General features: G+C 32.7%; 2 protein-coding genes across 2 annotated transcripts; both read left to right on the plus strand.

Moving 5' to 3' along the window:
• The first annotated feature begins 7,303 nt into the window (after positions 1–7,303).
• Positions 7,304–14,718, plus strand: iav (transient receptor potential cation channel subfamily V iav). The gene is made up of 10 exons (XM_070638089.1): positions 7,304–7,448; positions 7,578–7,884; positions 8,470–8,772; positions 9,207–9,311; positions 9,422–9,624; positions 11,357–11,921; positions 12,526–12,742; positions 12,939–13,047; positions 13,149–13,506; positions 13,826–14,718. Exons 1-10 carry the CDS (start codon positions 7,304–7,306, stop codon positions 14,646–14,648), a joined length of 3,135 nt encoding a protein of 1,044 aa, XP_070494190.1. The 3' UTR covers positions 14,649–14,718.
• Positions 14,719–15,382: 664 nt separating this feature from the next.
• On the plus strand, positions 15,383–16,496 carry LOC139088795 (uncharacterized). Its single transcript, XM_070638091.1, has 3 exons — positions 15,383–15,498; positions 15,718–15,804; positions 15,935–16,496. The coding sequence occupies exons 1-3, from the start codon at positions 15,476–15,478 to the stop codon at positions 16,146–16,148; spliced, it is 324 nt and encodes a 107-aa protein (XP_070494192.1). The 5' UTR covers positions 15,383–15,475; the 3' UTR covers positions 16,149–16,496.
• Positions 16,497–16,722: the final 226 nt, after the last annotated feature.

Here is a 16,722-nt window from a genome sequence, read left to right on the forward strand (position 1 = left end):
TTATTTCAATGAATAAATGCAATTTATCACAATGTGCTGCTCGGATAAAGAACTCCCTAAAACAGAATTAACCATAGAAAGTCGATAAAAATTATGTAAAATGCAGCATAAATAGACTTGTCTTACTTTCATTTCATAAATTTTGCACACTTTCATCCGTCTAATTGAACCTTTCCAAAATTGCATCAGAAGAGATTCTTTTCTGTTGATATCATTCGTTGTTCTCTAATGAAAACGATGATGATAATGATGTCTCTAGAGAGCTATATTAGAGGGTGGTATGACGATCCTTTTTATTCTTATTTCATTTAGGAGGGGTGATATACTTACATATAATAGTACTAACATACGAAATTACATGTAAACGGTAAAATGAAATGGAAATAATGCTCCTCATTTCTTTTTTTTTTTTTGTAATTAGATTCTCATTCTTAGCACTTTAAGATTTGAACATTTTCAAACAATTGTAATTTTATAAAAACGTGCAAAATAAAAAAAATTAAGAAAAAACACGAAGAAAAAAATGAAAATGATAATAAAGAAGAAGAAAAGAAAATCTAGAAGAAAAATGTTCGATAATTTTATTTCTATTCATTTCCATTTCTCATTCAGTACTATATCCTTGTATGTTATTCTTTCTTTCCCTTTTTGTCAATCCGATTTCAGATTCAGTCATTTTTATAAGACCACCTCGACACGTCACTATACAAATAAAAAATGGAAAAAAAGTTCATCGAGTTGATGCCAATTGGAGATTTATAGACACTTTCTGTAGCAGGCACATGTTTCTTTTCATTATGTTTTGAAACTATTAAGGATAACGGAAGACATCGGAAGCAGAAATGGAAATATTTTGAGAAAAAACGTACCTTTAAGATTACCATAGAAAAGTAATGGCTGAGAGTGAACTTTCTCCTTCACATCATCTCCTTTTCAATTGCCTTTTGACACCTTCAGGAAATTGTAGGTTTTTCTTCTTCCTTTTTTCGAAACGTTTACAGAATATTGTGAAGAAAAAAATCAGAACGGATATTGTGAAATAATTTTTTAACCTTTTTATGTTAGTTTCCGGAAGCTTTAAGGCACAACAATAGTAGCGGAAAATCAAATTTGAGTAGATCGAAAAACGAGGAACTGAAATAAAGAGGAAACGAACAACGAAAGATTTTCTATTTTAATGAATGTTTTTCTTCATACACCATTAAGAAGCATTAAGGAAGTTTCTTTTACTTACTTATACAACGTTATTGAGAGTCGAAGTCAACTTGAGTTTACTCCGGTTCGCTAAAAGCCAATTAAATATCTGCATGGATTTTTTTCTATGTAGCTGGTGTTTGTTATTTTTAACGCAACCTTTGGCTATATTTACAGCTACCTTTGACTGACTGTGTAAAAATATTATTTGTAAGTATGGAGGCGATGATAAACATGCTTATGTGATGTTGGAATCGTATGATATATTCCATCTTAAAAATAAACATATTTGTGTGCAAACATGTCATTATTTGCTTCCTTCATCATCATATCTATTTCATCATTTTCCACATTAAATTGAAAAGTCTGAAAATTAATTTCCTCAAGTTTAACAGTGCATTAAGGAAACAATAACCTTCAAGAAGAATTAACTTGAAATATGATTTTATGGATTTTCATGAAATGTTTTGCAAAAACCACACATGCTCATGCTTCTTTAAATTCATTTCAGAAAGCACACGACGTAGAAATGACCGGATCCATGCCACAGTCAAGTCGTCGTGTGCTCACCGGACATTCTACGTAGGTAGTTTATTATTTCATTTACTGTAAATGTATACATGTGTCACTACAGAGACATTCACAAAAGGACTTAACTTATTTTTTTGTGAGCAAAATAAAATGCTTGAAGAATTATTAGGAATCATTTTTCTCTTTATGACCTTTCGCATCATTCAAGTATAACGTCCGACAATATGTACGCCTTACATTTAAAAAGTGATTTGCAGGGTGTTTGGGTGACACGTGATATATTATAAATAATTACCCGAACAGCATTATGTGTTCGAAATGGCACCGCTACGACAACGTATTACTTAGGTCCTGAAGGCACTGTGACGGTTGATTTAGACCTATTTTGACTGCAAAAAAGGCACTTCACTGTATTGTGTAAACATTGTGTCTAGCGTATCTAGTATGTCTAGACAAAAAATGGTATTTAGCTTTACATGAACGTCACTTCGAAATGATTCCCTTAAGATTAGGTTGGGTGAAAGGTCATCATTTTACTACAGTACCATCGACAGTTGATGTGAAGAAAACATGAATAAAAAAAATGTTTTTCTGAATTATTCCACAATAATCTTTTTCATTTACTTACAACGTCATTTTCTTCTGTTCATCACCTGTCTACAATACTCAAATTTCACTTCATACATTTTTTATTAAAACATTTCACTTTCTTTCCTTTTCGTTTGCCCTTTTTTTTATTTTTTATTCATCTTGAATAAATTTTTTACTTCACATATGAATAAGTGTGCATATTTGTCGCCATGGATGTACCTTAAATGGAGATGAGAATGAATAAAAAGATGTAAAAGCTAAAAAGAAACAAACAAGGTTGGATAATTAAGGAATGATATGGAAACAGTGACGCATTTTTAAATTTGATCCTATTTTGGTCTGCCTACCATTAAAAATTTTGGCAACCCAAGTTTTGCAAGAAAGGGTTGTTATTAATTCACTATTTTGGTAATTAGTAAGCATAAAATATCCTGAGTAGAATTAGCTGTGATGAGTTTGTATTTTTAGTGTAGACATAAGATCGAATAATTGAGTTCCGACTTCTTATTGTGTCTGCATTTATACCATGTAGCCGAGCGACACAAATGTAAAAGGCTCTGACGCGGTCTAAATTATTATTTAGCTTCGCTAAATTCTTTTTATTAACACCAGATGTGGCTTAAGAGATCAGCAACAGAGATTGATTCACCCAGCTACTTTATGTCGCTCGGGACTTAATCGAAACATAAGCCGCATAAATTTTGCATACTATCATTCCTTTTCTCTGATCAACAGGATGAAAATGATTTGAATTCAAGTTCCTTTTTTGTAGCATATATGCCTCTCAATACTTTACCATGTATTATATTTGTAAACTAGTTTCCCTTCCAATCTATACTCTCAATTCCAATATTGTTTTTAATGCCTCTGAATGGATCCAAAAAAGATCTCTTCCCTCAAATTCATATACAACATTTCTCTTTCTATTACTTTTTCATCTCCTTTACCTTCTTTTTGTTTGCAATCTTTCGATATAATAACAGAAGCAGGCAAAAAGATTAGGAGGAGGAATGGAAAGTATAAGGAAATTCAGCATTCATTTCGCAAGAGTTGATATGAATAATGCCAGTTCAATATATTTCATTCTTCGGAAGCATATACAGAAGCGAATGGAAAATTAGATTTTAATGCAAATTGGGTTTTTAAAATGTGTACAATGATGAATTTCATTCCAAGCTTTTTGCGTCTCCTTTCCTTCCTATTTTTTTCCTATTATTTTTATCTTCTTTTACAAAACGATGAAATTTCAGCACATTTTTTGGTATTGTACAAATTCTCTATGTATTTGTAAATTGTGGGTCTGTAGAGTAACAAGACAAGATGAAAAGCAGAAAAAAGCTCTTATCATCCTCAAAACCTAATTTCATTGTTCTATAAATGAGCCTCTTTTTCTGTACGTTAGATAATGGAGAAAATTTTTCATTGCTGTTTTTACCAATTCGAAAAGTTTTATGATGAAGGAAAATTGGAAGGTCAAATGTATCATTTTCATTAGGAATTACTGGTTTGCCTTTTTTTTACGGTAAATGAAAAATTGTGTCACTAATAAGATGTCTACTATGTTGTCGTTCATTTATATTTGGCTTCCAAGACAAATACAACTTAACACAATTTGTTGTTAATTAATTTATGGCCAATGATTATTAATTTTGTTAATTAATTCAATTACCGATTAACCATTAAATCGATAATGTGTAATTTCTTCGGAATTGTCTTATTTTGTAATGAATGTATTGATGTAGACGATTCAATATCCTTATAGATTACTTCATTCAGTTAAATATAGAATCAAGGATATTATTGAAGTTTCTGGACTAATTTTCCCCCCATTTGTTTTGTAACCCCGAGCAGAACAACGTGATTGTTAGGTTGCCCTGACGAGATGGTAACGACTGATTTTACGGTGAAAATGCTGTTCGTCACATTGTTGTACTCGGGAATTGATTATTAATTTCCGATGTTTTAAAAATACTATTAGCCCGAGCAGGATAATACAGATCCGAGACATCACCATATCACCACACTACTTAGCCCAAGCTCGAGCACACGTCATACAATTTCAGGTCGCATGCTCCTATCACTGAGCTAACGGGTTTTTCAGGAAGAATAGCACAAAGCACACTTAATCCTTCTTTCTGTATCCAGTGCTCATTCTATAGCTCCTATCCTTGTATTGGAACCAACACAAAATGACTTTTTTTAATTAGCTGCATCGTGTTGCTCGGGTAGAAACAATGAATTTTTCAACATCACTCATTCAATTTTTGTTGTTTCATCGTCTTCGTCATCAAATTTGTGAATCATGTTCTGATAAAAAGAAATGTGGAAAGCCAGCAAGAATTATTTAAATAGTTGACACAATTGATGATTGAAGGCATCAAAATATTATAACAATGTTCATTTTGTTTTCAAATCCTCCTTCCACTTTTTCATTTTATTGTTTGCATCTCTGCTATAACAATAATAATTGTGATTTGGAAAAGCTTATGCCTTAAGCGTGTAAAAGGAACAAAAATATATATAAGGGAAGTAGGAAAAAATGTCTGCGAGAGATATAAAAAATGAAAATATTGCGAAAGCTGTCAGGGACGCAGGTGAATGTAGCACATTTAATAGACTCGGAAATGTGTGTGTATATACATAAAATATGTAGAACAAGCATCCATCTTTTACAGCAGAAATGCCTTTTCATCAGCAACCTTTCATATGTGAACTATCACAATCGACACTCGTAAATCATCAGCACTACATACTACATACTTTGAAGCTATAAAAGACTCATCAAACTTCTAGTTGTCTAGCAAAATAAGGAAGGAGTGGAAAAAGTTCAGAATCACAATCTGATTAATTTTTTTTTTATTCTCCATCTCCTCTTGTAAAGCTAAGGGTAATTTTATAAATTGTTATCAATTTATCAAGACCACAAGATTTTTTCTTGATTCTTTTTTTATCCCTTCCATATATAAACATCCTCATTTCTTTTCTATCCACAAGCGCTTTAAGTGATGTCAGATGAGGCGAAAAAAATATTTTTATTCATGCTTATTAAAGAGTATTTTCCGGAATGTGGAAATTCTGAAATAAATCAACAACTCTTTAAGATTCTTCTCTAGGAATTCTTTATTTCCTTATCCTTTAGACTTTTATTTCTCATGAAATTAGCTTGCTGCTGATATGACAACCCCGAACGACACAAGTGAAGAAGATTCCGTCACGGAGCTTGAAAAGCTCTGCTAAATGTTCTTTTAAGCGCTTCCATGTAGCGTCCGAAAAGGTCCCATTTGGCATCTACGTGGATTTGGATGCAGCATGAAGGCGGCTTCCATTTGATTTTAGCAAAAGTGCTTTAGCTTTCGTGATAGAGCCTTCTGAATTTTTGTGTGTACTCACTTACTGTAGCCATGTTCCTATGTGCACCTTAGATTAAAAAAGGCTTTCCATCTGACACTGTCTTCTGGTTTGTACAAATTCTTCGTCCGCACATTAAACTGACATTATTTTATCACTGTTCTGAGTTAAGTTGCTTAAGAAGCTTCTGATGTTTGTAACCAACATGTGATTCTGTCTCAACAATGACATTTTTCTTCATTTGTGTCGCTCGGGGTTAAGTATATGTTTTATACAAAACGATTGTTTTATTATGCTGTACGTGAATTTCTGTTTACTTTACGATTCCTCTTCAATTTATTATTACGTTTTATTAGATTACAGCAAATCTCTTTTTATAAAGAATTCTGTTCTCAACGATTTTTCAAAATCGGAATCCAATTTTAGATTCCAAATAGCAATTATTTTAATTAAAGAAATCAAACATTTGCTGTATATTCTGAACATGATAAAGTAGGTTAAAATAATGACATTGACATTGTTGAGTAAATTCTGTTTCCATCTCCTTTTACAAAACGATTCAATAATGTGATGAATATTGCTTTACTCACTCAAGCAAAAATTTATCTGAACATGTTTTGCTTCATATCAGCTATGGTGTAAAGATTAGATGATAGATAAAATGGAAATAAAAAGTAGAAGTAATAAAATTTGGGTCAAGGGCACTTGAAATATAAATTTAATCCTCACTTGTACAATTCAAGAATTTTTGCTTAACAGCATAAATGTGTTCATCTAAAAAAGAAAAGGAACTAGATAGATCAACATTCATAAAAACAGAGAAAAAATGTTGTTGACTGCATGTGTGTATATTTTAACGATGGTAATTTTTTCTCATGATATTTCCTCAGAGAAAATTCACTAAAGTAACGTAACAGTAATAGAAGCAACAAAAGGAGAAAGAAAAGCTGTAACTTTGCTTTTTATGAATGTCGCTACTTTGCCCTTTTCCTCCTATGCTTTACTCTTCCTTTTTTATATTTATCTTCTTTTTTTCTAACTTTTCACGAGTTATCAACTTGAAATGTTAAAACAGAAAGGAATGAGCAGCCATGGTGTGGGGAAAATAAATGAGGAAATGAAAGAGGAAACATCATAAAAATTATTCTTTAATGTTCGCCACCTTTCCACCTTTATATTGTGAAATACAATTGTTCACATTTTTTCGCCAATGACGGTAATAAAGCAGACAAAGTACTGGAAACACAAAGAAAAAAATCTTTTCATGCTCACAAACAAGGTCATTGTTTCATTATTTTCATTATCATGGACAGTAAAATATTAGTGGAAGTAAATTTTTTATTAAATTAAGCTCAACAAAGACGATCATTTTTGTTAGCAACACTGAACCACGCTAGGCCAGCAACAAGTGATTTATCACGCTTGATTGTTCAATAGCGTTGTTGTTTTGTGTAACAATCTAGGACGTTCCCATGTGAATCATCGATCAAACGAATTCCCTTATTCGCAGTCAAAAACGTAGCCAAAAACTTTACATTATACCAGTCAGTTCAACAAATGATTTTCTAGTGAGAACATTGCATATCCCAAAAGAGCAAAAACTGGAAGTAAAGTTTTTGTTCCTCTTGTAGGAAAAAAAATGAAATTTAATTTATTTAATTGTAAGGCTTTACGAAAGAAAAAGCATGTTGCTCAAGGTGGTGCTATTTTGGATCAAGTCATCTCCGAGTCGTGCTCACCAAATAATAAAGTTTTGCTTTATAAGCTAGCCAACTATAAATTGGGTAATGTTAAATTACGTAATATAATTTTTATACACTTCAGTTTTAATCCTTAAATTTGAGCATTACTAATGAAAATTCACAAGTATCCATAATGTTACGCTATTTATTCATAACGAACATTCCCCACAGGTGGCGATTTAATTGATGCATTTAACATTGGCGGACAACATGCTGTTGAGGAATTAATTCGAGAACAATTTGGTGTGTTCATGTACAAGGGTGGTAAAGGACAAATCATCAACCGTGCTGAATATTTACGATGGAAGTATATGGAAAATGCAGAAGTTTCAATTCCAATAGAAGCTTCACTTTCATCACATGATCCGCTTGGTAAATGGGTTGATCATAAGGCATGCTGGCAAATGCAGTATCGTGGAGCGCTTGGTGAAAGCCTCCTTCACGTTCTCATAATTTGCGATACAAAACTTCACACCAAGTAAGAATTTATTCCTTCCTTCTTTTTATGGCACCATATTTTTATACACTTTGCATTGTTTTATACTTTTATGATTTAATCTTAGTTCCATTCTGATTGCTTGCTCTCATTCCTACATAAACTTTCACTTTTTGATGTGAAGATTAGATATTTTTCTCATCATGTCCTGAACAAAATTAAGGTCATGAAAACATTTGTCAATCATCTCTCAAATATACATAACAAGAAGATCCTTATAAATCATTTAGTATTTACTATTTTCCCTTCATGTTTGTAGTCTCATCATCATTATCATCACTGGTAGCAACAAAAAAAGCTATTGCCGATTTGTTGTATTGTATTAACCTTGACCGAGCTATGTATGGCACACCGAAAAAAACGTTCAAGCGAATATATATTGATTTTCGTTTAATCCCAAAACAGAAGTAATCCAAAATTGTTCTTTCTTTCTATTTAACTCGCACACATTTTTTGTCCAATGTTGATTCATGGGTTAATGTCTATCTGCACATTTATTCGTATACCATTTTTATTCACTAGATAAATTTTCATACGTTTTACTACTTATGCTCTCGTTTTTTACAGGCTGGCACGTTTACTGACTCGAGTTTTTCCAGAATTGGCAATAGATGTGATGGAGGGCGAGGAATATTTAGGAGCAAGTGCTCTTCATCTAGCAATTGCATATTCGAATAACGAGCTTGTAAACGACTTGATAGATGCTGGTGCTGATGTTCATCAACGAGCAATTGGAAGATTTTTTCTACCACGAGATCAACAAAGCAACAATCCGGCAAAGCAAACAGACTATGAAGGTTTAGCATATTTTGGAGAATATCCATTGGCATGGGCTGCATGTGTCAATAATGAATCGGTATATAATTTACTGTAAGTGCCATTTCAGGGGAATTGTGGTGAAATATTAATGAAAAAAAATGAATCAAAGTGATAATTGATATATATTCGTTAATGGATTTATGGTCGTGGTATGAAAATTGAAAAATAATGACATGTTATATCCAATGGACAAAAAACATGTTGAAATGTGATAAACAAATTTATACAGAAATTCATCTTCCAGTCCCAAAAAAAAAAAAAATGATCAAATTAATCAAGGAAGTTTTTAAAAAAATAATTTAGTTATTGACTCTATCTCAATCAATGGATTTATTTTTTCCGGAATTAAATAGACAGAAAGAATTATCCTTTCTGTGTGAAATGAAATCCGAAAATCCAACATATTGACTATATATACATCAATTTATCATGATTAAACTTTTACTGATATACACATATATTAAATCTCTTTTTTACTACAACAGATTGGAGATTGGTAGCGATCCCGATGCGCAGGATTCTTTTGGGAACACAATTTTACATATGGTTGTTGTTAACGATAAATTGGAAATGTTCGGTTATGCTCTCAGGTTCTTGTTATTTTTATTATGTTGCTATCTTAAATAATAAGAAGCTTCACAGCTCTATGCATGCAGCTAAGAATCAAGAAAAATGTGCTGAAATTTTTTTCACTTTCTAGACATCCAAAAGTACCAGCAAAGAATGGTATTGTGAATAAAGCTGGTCTTACCCCATTAACATTAGCTTGCAAACTTGGTCGCAGTGAAGTGTTTCGTGAGATGTTGGAATTGAGTTGTCGTGAGTTTTGGCGTTACAGTAACATCACTTGTAGCGCGTATCCACTCAATGCTTTAGATACAATACAACCGGATGGAAGTACAAGTAAGTAACAAACAATTTCTTTTTTTATATCAAATTTCAGTAAGTGAGTCAAAGAGAAAATATATATGTAATCAAATAATAGCGCTGAACTTGCTATGATGATCTCAAGTGAAGTAAATTCCACCACTCAATCCACTTATTCACTTTGTTCTTTCATGTTTTCCTTTTATTCCTTCATCATCTTCATCCGTTCACTTCTCTTTAATCAACTTGAGTTTTTTTTTTCTTTCTTTTTAGTTGGAAACTTTTTCCTCCACTCACTCCGTCCTTCTCCTCTGTTACCACTGATGCCACTTTTTCTTTACTTTTATCCTAAAAATAATATTGCCATCATTTTCTTTCAATGTTTGGCCCAGATGGTGAAATGTAATCGCGTAGCTTAAAATGTGATTTAAAGTGACAATTGGACAACTAAGGGAGGGATATGAGTGTATGAATGAGATGGAAAGAAGAAGTTGATGAATAATAGGAAATAAAAAGGATGAAAATTCTTCTCATTTGCCATTAATACTTCCTGTATCCTTAAAGCTTTCAAGATGACATTAAAATGTCATTAGATAATGGTTAATGAGTGATACGGGATAGAAATAGATAAAAATGAATAGACTATTCTTATATTTAATGAAAATTGAAAGGACGAGTTCCTTTTGAGTGGATCAAGATGATATTGGGTAACATTGAACTGAAAATGTTTTCGAATGTTGTGAAATTAATTTTCGAAAAGCTTTTAAGTCTATTCAATTTTGTATGAAAATTAACTTAATGCCCTTCATAATAAATCCAATCTTCTATACAAAATTTAAAAAGAGAAATAAGCTTTTAGACTAAAACTCATTATGCAAAAAGTATACCAATAGTTTACTATTGTAAACAAGCTTTGATTCCAATTTAATCATGAAATTATATAGAAATTCGGCTTAAATGTTGTTTACTGCAGACTGGATTAAGAACACATCTACCCATTGGGTTCGAAAACTTGTAATACTTTCTATACGACATCTAACTTTTTTTTATATCATAATCACCACCACCTCACTCAACCTGTCGTTATTCATTTACTGCTCGCTGTTTTGACTCCTACTCCTTTTATGTTCTTTAAGATAGTAAATAAAACTTGTTAAAGAGTTAGATATGCTCGAAGAGATTAATTAAGCGCATATCAAACAAAAATTTATTTTTAACCCGATCTGCATAATTTATTTATGGCAACCAAATAGATGCCATATGACTTGCATGTTGCAATTTTACTGTTAATCCTACCAGGTAAAGAGACCGCTTTTTAGTACTGCGGTGGCCCTTCTATACCATGAAATCACGGCCTTTACCTATTATGGATGATTGCAACTTATATGCCATGTGACAGTCAGCTGGCTGCTATGAAAAACTTGTGTCGGTCGGGTAATAATTAAAGATCACATTAACTTGACAACTGGACAGTTAGACTGGTAATCTAGATGTTATTGACTCTATTTATAACTTGTATTAACTAAACAAATCACAAACAAATCATTCAGTTGTCCATTTAATGTCATCAACGAAGAATTATCATTTAATGCCAAAATGTCATAGTAAAGTTAAATGCGCACATGCTTTCGAAAAATTAACGAACATATTTTCCTTTCCTATCTTGTGAAAGTTTTTCTAAAGCACTCTCGCATATTGATTACAAATTGAAATTCCAAACAAACAATCTTTCGTTGATTCTTTAAAAGGAAACTTTTCTTTTATCTAGATTGGAACGCTGCGCTTATTTTAATTTTAAACGGAACAAAGCCTGAGCATTTGGATATGTTGGATGGAGGAATAATTGAGAGATTGTTGGAGGAGAAATGGAAAACATTTGCACAGCAACAATTTCTGAAGCGTCTTTTGATTTTATTCATACACTTATTTTTTATGTCAATATCCGTTTACACGCGACCTAGACGTGTAAACTCACATGATGATGATAATGATGGTGATGGAAGTGGAACTGATAGTGAATTGTTATCTGAAGCATTAACAATGGAGGAAGGATTAGATTTTCAAACAATTGTTCGATATACATGCGAATGTGCCACAATTGCTGGTGTTATAAGCTTTGTTGTTTTTCAGCAAGGCGATGAGCTCAAAAATCAAGGGCTTTCAGCATTTATGAAGCAATTAAAGCAAGCGCCAGCCAAAGCCATTTTTCTCTTTTCCAATTTGTTGATATTATCGTGCATACCATGCCGCATTATGGGAAATACTGAAATGGAAGAAAAACTGTTATGTTTTGCTGTACCAGGCAGTTGGTTCTTATTGATGTTCTTTGCCGGGTGAGTAATTAGGATTTAGATGTGACACAGTTAGGCATTTTATGCCACAATGTCAGATTATATAAATCATGTCACACCCAATTTACTTTTTATGTGTATATATGTGTCAAGACTTATGTGCACAAAAAGAGTGTCCCATAAAAATCGAAAAGAAATTGTGGCATTTAGCATGCTTATTTCTAATTTTTGGGGAGAGATTGAACTGTGTTTTATAAAATAAATTAGTCGTGACATGATTTATATTTAAACCCTTTTGAATGGGCTCAATTTTTTATTTCTATTTCTCTCGCTTACTAAGTGTCGGTCCGTTCTATTGCTTGGTTTTAAAAATCGAAATTCATAAAAGCACAAAAAATAGGGGAGATTTGAAATAAACCATAAAATGTGAAGCGTGAAAAAACAATTTTTTGGTTCTGTTTATTTTTAATTTCTATAAATTCTATAGATAATATTGAAATTCAATTATGTCAGTCTAGCTGTAGGATAACTATATTCTAAAAACAAACAAAAAAACATTGAAATAATTGAATTTTTTTTTCTTTTTCCTTCAACATTAATTGCTAATTTATTATCGTTAGTCATTACCACAAATCTCTCGTTTCAGTGCTATTCGGTTAACTGGTCCTTTTGTTACAATGATCTACTCGATGATTACTGGTGACATGTTCACATTCTCGATAATTTATATTATCGTTCTTTTCGGATTCTCTCAAGCATATTTCTTTCTATATAAAGGCCATGAGAATGTCGAAGAAACACCATACTACTCTTACTTTAGCACGTGGATGGGGTTGTTTCAAACGACATTAGGTGATTACGATGTAAGTATCAAAATAGACAAATCTGTACAATTTCAAATATCAAATTAGCTGATTCCAATTGATTTCACCAATTACCTGATATGTCATGAGGCAGTTTATGTTGGCAATATTTATGTTGGAAGCCTTTATAGAAACCACATTTATTAACCAAATTTTATAATTCAATGACATAAAGCTGATCTCTTTACGTTTACAGTACGCACAACTGAACGAAGTCTCGTATCCGAATTTAGCAAAGACGGTTTTCATCATGTTTATGATATTTGTTCCAATTCTATTGCTCAACATGTTGATTGCTATGATGGGTATGTACATATATACTGTTTTATTAAGCATGTTAAACATGAATGTATCGAGCATGATACAAATTGAAAAAGGATGAAAAAGTAAAATTGAATTGTTTTAGGTAACACTTATGCATACGTTATTGAGCAATCGGAAAAGGAGTTTATGAAGCAATGGGCCAAAATTGTAGTTACATTAGAACGAGCCGTTCCACAAGCCGACGCACAAAAGTTTTTAGAAGAATATTCAATTGGACTTGGGCCATCAGATGATCCACGTTACGAGCAGCGAGGTGTAATGGTAATCAAAACAAAAAGTAAAACTCGTGCACGGCAGCGTAAAGGAGCTGTCAGCAATTGGAAATGGGTGTTAAAAGTAACACTCGGAGAATTGAAAAAACGTAGTATGACTGGCGAAGAAATGAGGCGTTTGATGTGGGGTCGTACTTCGATAACAAGCCCCAAAAAGGTTTTAACAAAGTAAGTATGTACGCTTGTATATGTGTGAATTTGTATATGTAGTATTTACTAATGATGGTAATCAATTTTCATCACCCTCATAATCTGCTTTCGTGCACTTTCTTATTCCTAATCTTCCCTTCGCCTTTAGCAGATTTTTGAGAGCTTAATAGATTTACTCTTATTTTGTCTCAATGATTGGCCATGCTAATTTATTATACAATTCTGTCGATTCCTCTATTTGAAAGCATTAAGCGTGAAGATTCAAAATTGATATTAATTTTTTCGCTTCCATTTTTCTTTCTTCCTTTTCATGTTTAAAATTATCTAAATAATGTAGAAAAAAACGTGGTTGTATTGATGAAGATGATCCATTTGGTCTGACAGCTGCTTTAGATCAAATGGCATTTGCACAAGATATTGTAATGATTGATACTGATGTTGCAAAAGGAACGACGAGTATAAAAATGACAAGTACGACTGTTGTAGGATCAGAAACTCAACAGTTTGAAGAAATTTCAACACTGCCTGATTACGATTCTGTCGTGAGTTCAACAACAATACAAGCTGGAACAACAGCACAAGTAGCGTCAGGTGAAACAAGTGTCACGCAACCAGTTCCGTCGGCATCTACTCAACCCACACCACCATCAACATGCAAAACTTCTCGAGCTCCCACTGCGACAACAACACCTGCAAAAGGAATCCCAGAAAAAACATTTACAGATCCGCTGCGAGACTTGATACTCTTATCTGAAGCCATTTTGATTGATGACGAAGAGGAATTTTTACGAAATGTTAAGTCATTAGCTGAAGAAAGCTCATGTCTGGATTACGTGTTGGAAGTGAAAAGCACGGATAGTTATAATCAGCTTCAACAGCGGAAGCAAGATTTAATGAAATCGACGACGCTTGAGCAAGGCATAGTGCTATTTCAAAATCCAAAGGAAATGGTCGATCCAATAAAGGAAGCAGAATTTTTAAAAACACTCGAAGCTCTTGAGGATACGGATGACAGTGATGCGGTCGAAAAGCCAGTTTTAGGTAAAATATCGCTCGTGAGAAGGGCAAAGTCAGCTGCAACCAGAACGTCATCTGATAAAAGAAAAAGCGACGAAAATCCATTATTTCATGTGGCATGGGAAGACGTTGAGGTAAGTTGATGACATGACAAGCTCGAAATGTTAATTTATCATTTAAACTCAGAGTTTCGTGTTGTTAGTGGTAGTGGAAGATAAAGTGAACGGTTCTATCTATTTGATGGATAAATACATTGTGATTTATTTTAGACAATTGCGAATAGTTTCGAAATTATCTATGATTCTCATCTTCATTCCAAAAATAGTTTCTGTCACAAAATCATTCCCATTCCTCACGATTTTCAAATATCAAAAGCACATTAACAAATCATCATTTTGAGCGTGCCTTTGATAGTTATTAATTCATGCATGATAAACTATACATAAAAAATTCACTCATATATGTTTTATGAAGTATAACATTCAATTTCTATACAGCAGGGTGATGAAAATAGCATAATTAATTGGATATATGATGGCGACAGATTGAAGACAGGCGACGCTGATGATGAAATCGTGACTGTAGAAGACGTTAAACGTAAAATGGAAATGTTTCATCTTAACCGGTAAGACAGACATTAAGTGACAGATTTAATATAATGGAAAATTTCAAGGTGTGAATAGTGACATACTTGTCAATACTCGACTAAGTCTTGGAGTTTTTTTTATGGAAATTAGCATTAAGGAACATCCAAGTATGTGCTCTTCCCTTGAAATATAATCAAAATAAGAAAAAAATTTCTTGTCCGCAAATTTTTGGACGCTACTGTATGTTTTATGAAGTATAACATTCAATTTCTATACAGCAGGGTGATGAAAATAGCATAATTAATTGGATATATGATGGCGACAGATTGAAGACAGGCGACGCTGATGATGAAATCGTGACTGTAGAAGACGTTAAACGTAAAATGGAAATGTTTCATCTTAACCGGTAAGACAGACATTAAGTGACAGATTTAATATAATGGAAAATTTCAAGGTGTGAATAGTGACATACTTGTCAATACTCGACTAAGTCTTGGAGTTTTTTTTATGGAAATTAGCATTAAGGAACATCCAAGTATGTGCTCTTCCCTTGAAATAAAACAATAATCATGATTTATAAGACTCATTTTATCCTACGAAATTGTTTTTTTCATCTTTCCTATAGGAAAAGCTCGGCTGATAGTGAGTCGACATCAGAACACGCAAGATCAAAGAAAAAAACAAAGAGAGGTTATCGTGGACGAAACAATAAGTAATAATAAAGAGGAATTTTCAAATTAAAAACTTGTCATCTTCACAATATTGTGGATGATGATAAAAGCATTTGAAAAAAAAATATCCACAAAAGCATTTTTTCATGTCTTCCTTCTATTTTTTGCCAGAATATCCCCGGAAGAATCTCGTGACGATGACACTGCAATGTCAAAGAGAAGAGGTAAATCTGCACCGAGTGCAGGAACAGAAATATCACGTCATATCATGGAAAAAGTTTCACCCGATGGCGGTGTACAATCGCCTCCTGATCCACTGGAACCGTGGAGCACAAGAGACATTAAAAGCATCAACAACATACTTGATAATTCCGACCGAGAATAATTTTTTTTTTATTTCTTCTTTTTCTTCTCTTCCTCTTTTCTTTTGTAAACGCTAGATTTATAATTGAGATTCAAATTTATATTGATTCCTATACGTACCAAATTCATGTTATTTTAAGGTTTATTTATGAATTGTTATAGAAATTCATGCATTTTCCTTAGTCTTTCATGAATACAAAATGCAATTGAATGAGCAAAAACAGAAGCACTTAGAAAACTTTTTTTGTGTCATGAATTAGTTAAAGTAGTAAATCCCCTTATAAACTTGAGCAACATGGAACTATTTAATATTTCTAATGGATTATTGATTCCCTTTAACCTTGAAAATAAAATAATAACCTTAATACATACGAAATGTACAAATGTTATTTAATTTCGTGAAAAGCTTTTCTACAGTTTTCATTTTGGAATGGTATGGAAAACTCGACTCAAATCTACTCGACTCCATATAAATTTGAGTCATATTCGAGCTTTGCTTTGCAGATGTATTCAATTACAGATCCAATCGGCACAAGTTTTTCATGGCAGCTAGATGGCGGTTAAATTTCATCTATGTAGCAATTTTTATGACAGTT

The sequence above is a fragment of the Chironomus tepperi genome, unplaced genomic scaffold (genome assembly GCF_022539635.2).
Source record: "Chironomus tepperi strain 1889 unplaced genomic scaffold, CSIRO-AGI_Ctep_v1 contig_170, whole genome shotgun sequence".
Classification (NCBI taxonomy): Eukaryota; Metazoa; Arthropoda; class Insecta; order Diptera; family Chironomidae; genus Chironomus; species Chironomus tepperi.